The sequence below is a fragment of the Sinocyclocheilus anshuiensis genome, unplaced genomic scaffold (assembly GCF_001515605.1).
Source record: "Sinocyclocheilus anshuiensis isolate Anshui unplaced genomic scaffold, SAMN03320099.WGS_v1.1 scaffold371, whole genome shotgun sequence".
Classification (NCBI taxonomy): domain Eukaryota; kingdom Metazoa; phylum Chordata; class Actinopteri; order Cypriniformes; family Cyprinidae; genus Sinocyclocheilus; species Sinocyclocheilus anshuiensis.
Genome location: NW_015549597.1, coordinates 1227901 through 1230648, shown reverse-complemented (window position 1 = coordinate 1230648; position 2748 = coordinate 1227901). Strand labels below are relative to the sequence as shown.

The 2748-nt window shown below is 40.0% G+C and overlaps 2 protein-coding genes across 3 annotated transcripts in view; one reads left to right on the top strand and one right to left on the bottom strand.

The window, feature by feature from the left end:
- Positions 1 to 1642, top strand: part of LOC107658491 (synembryn-A-like) — a 12193-nt gene extending 10551 nt beyond the window's left edge. The window contains exons 12-13 of one of the 2 annotated variants that reach the window (XM_016447069.1): positions 307 to 577; positions 737 to 1642. In XM_016447069.1, coding sequence (XP_016302555.1) covers positions 307 to 577; positions 737 to 869 — 404 coding nt within the window. In that variant the 3' untranslated portion in view covers positions 870 to 1642. Of the gene's footprint in view, positions 1 to 306; positions 578 to 736 lie in introns of those variants that run through there. The other variant, XM_016447070.1, reaches the window with a different exon arrangement.
- LOC107658420 (proline-rich protein 12-like) overlaps positions 1513 to 2748 on the bottom strand; it is a 28798-nt gene continuing 27562 nt past the window's right edge. The window contains 1 exon segment of the mRNA XM_016446956.1: positions 1513 to 2748. Within this exon segment, the coding sequence (XP_016302442.1) occupies positions 2663 to 2748 (86 nt within the window). The 3' untranslated portion in view covers positions 1513 to 2662.

Genomic DNA, 2748 nt, shown 5'->3' with positions numbered 1-2748 from the left:
CACCTACAATCCCTGCCGGTACGAGACTCGAACCCGCAACCTTTGGGTTACGAGTCTGACTCTCTAACCATTAGGCCCCCGTTAAAACAAAAGATCTTGAGAAATATTTCAGGCATTTAACCAAAGACCCATTCAAAAGCCCATTGCCTTCATGACAATGGAACCAGAAGTGATAAAATGCTAATTAATTTCCGAGTTTTGGCCTACAAAAATGTCATCACTGCAGCACTCTATTCATAATACACCTTTCTGTGACATTTAAAACAGTGTTGTCGGTATGGTATTCATGAACTCTTTCTCTCCCAGTGAGCAGGTTTGTGAAGTACACTGGTTACGGTAATGCAGCGGGGCTGCTGGCAGCATGGGGTCTTTTGAACGGCCGCGGCCCCTATCCTCAACCGCAGTACTCCAGTGACTCTGACTCAGACACGGAGGAGTACAGACAGGCCAAGGACAGGATTAACCCTGTGACGGGACGGGTGGAGGAGGAACAGCCTGATCCAATGGAAGGAATGACTGAAGAAGAGAAAGAGGCAGAGGCGCTCAGACTCATAAATATGTTCAACAAACTCTCACGGTATGTGTGTCAGAGATATTCCACCAGAAATGTGGTAAAATCATCACTGATTTTCTGTTCAAAACGTATGTGTAGTGAATAGGTGATCCCCTTATAATATACAGCAGCCTTAATATTTTTTTGTTTCATCATTATTGTCCTTCCACCACACCCGCTCAGGAACAAAATCATTCAGCCAATGGGAGTGACTACGGACGGCAAAATGGCGCCGCTTTGTGGCCAGACGAGGCACAGCGCTGTGCAGGAGGAGGAGGAAGAAGAGGAGGAAGATGATAGTGAAACAGAGCAGTAATGATGACAAGATTATAATGATGATTAATGAAAGACAGGTGCAAGATATTTTATACTAATGACTGATATAGCGCTGAAACAATATTAATAATAGCGCAACTAAAAATCATGTAACATAAGGAAATAATCTATTGTTTCATTTAATCAGTTGGTGTATGTAAAAGGAAATTCTATTGAGACAGAAAACAGAATAAACGAAGCTCTGTATGATGTGTGAAGAAAAAAAATAAGGCAGGCAAGAAATAATTTATAATGTAGGCTACACAAAATAGCTGAGAACGTCGTTTCTTTGTAATAACTCTTGTGAGTCACGATTAGCTAGAAACCGTAAAATAGGAAGCTACTAAGAAGCAGAGGAGAAAGAAAGAGACAAAGAGAGACAGCCATCACACCAAAGACAAACACTCCTGGAAAATGCTGCTGGTGTTGCCATGGCTATGTTACCATGGTAACAACAGGAAACGCAGTTCTTTTTTCGTGCTCTAGCAGGAGTGGAACGTTTACCTTGAAGAGAACTGCCATGGATTAATCGAACGCTCTGCACCGAGAACGCGGAATAAAAATACATCCTCAGGAAACGTTTTCATTTACAAAATGGTTAGTAAACTTTGAACCCAAGTACAATATTTAGAGCAGGTTATTTGTTGACTGTACTGCTTTATTTCCATTGTATTTCCCTCCAAGATATCATTCCTACCCGTATAAAGCCCGTGCAAAATACCAGCAAGTATGTCTAGAACAATAAAACGAAAAAAGAAAAAAAAAAAAATCCAAGGCAGTCTTGTGTGAAAATGCATCATTTTCATAAACTCATTTTTCTTTTCTTTTATTTGCGTTTGTCAAATACAGGAGGATTTCATGTACAGATGAGGGACAGGTAGAGAGAGAGAGAGACTGAAGCAACTGTACAATATTTACAGGAGAGAAATAAGCAAACCTCCAAAATAATAATTATCATAGTAAACAACCAACAGATAAAAAAAAAAAAAAAGTAAACAGACATTTTGCACACTTTAAAACTATTACATCCCTCTGCACCGTCGTGTTTTCTTTGAGAAAACGAACAAATACACCTCTTTTTCCGCATTTTCTTTTAAAGAACAGAAAGATTTTTTTTTTATTTTAAATAAATTTTTCTTTTGCTCTATTTTTTGACAAAAAAGGAACTACACACTGCTTTGACCCCGCTCTTTTGTCCGCCTTGTCCTTCAGCTTAGGGGACAGGAAGAATAGGGGGTTACGGGTGGCCCATTTCATGTACACCCTCATAAAACATGAACATTATTATTCAAAATAATAACAGCAAACCGCCCCAGCTTTGGGAGGTAACCATGTATAAATGTCAATGTATAAATAATACAAATCATAATTGTTCATAATACATATTTATATATAAGAGTGTGCATGGAACATAGCATTCAAAGCTCACCTCTGCCAAAACACTGCTGACCAGTGAGGTTTTCAACCCTGTTCCCTTTGGCACTATCTTTATTCGTCTCTGTGCAGACAACGGTCTTTACACATTCTCGCTCTATTGTTTTTTTTTGTTTTCATACCGTCTCCCTGTGGCTCCCGTTGCAGGGAGCTGACACATAATGAAAGAGAGAGGAATGAAAGCTTTACAAAAACATTTTTATGTTAAAATGCAACAGCTTAAACCGCCAGTGGCTCTTACACATTCTGCAAAGGAAAATCTAATTTTCCTGCAACCTGGAGGTGCACCGGCTTTGTTTGAGAAAGAGGAGTTTCTCCCTTCTCCAAATAGGACGTGCTTGGAACGTCGACAGCTGAATCTTAAGCCTTGGTGCTGAGCGTCAGCAGTTCAATGAAGGAATTGAACAGAGTCTCTAGCCAGCCCTGGTTGGCCATGCACTGCTGAA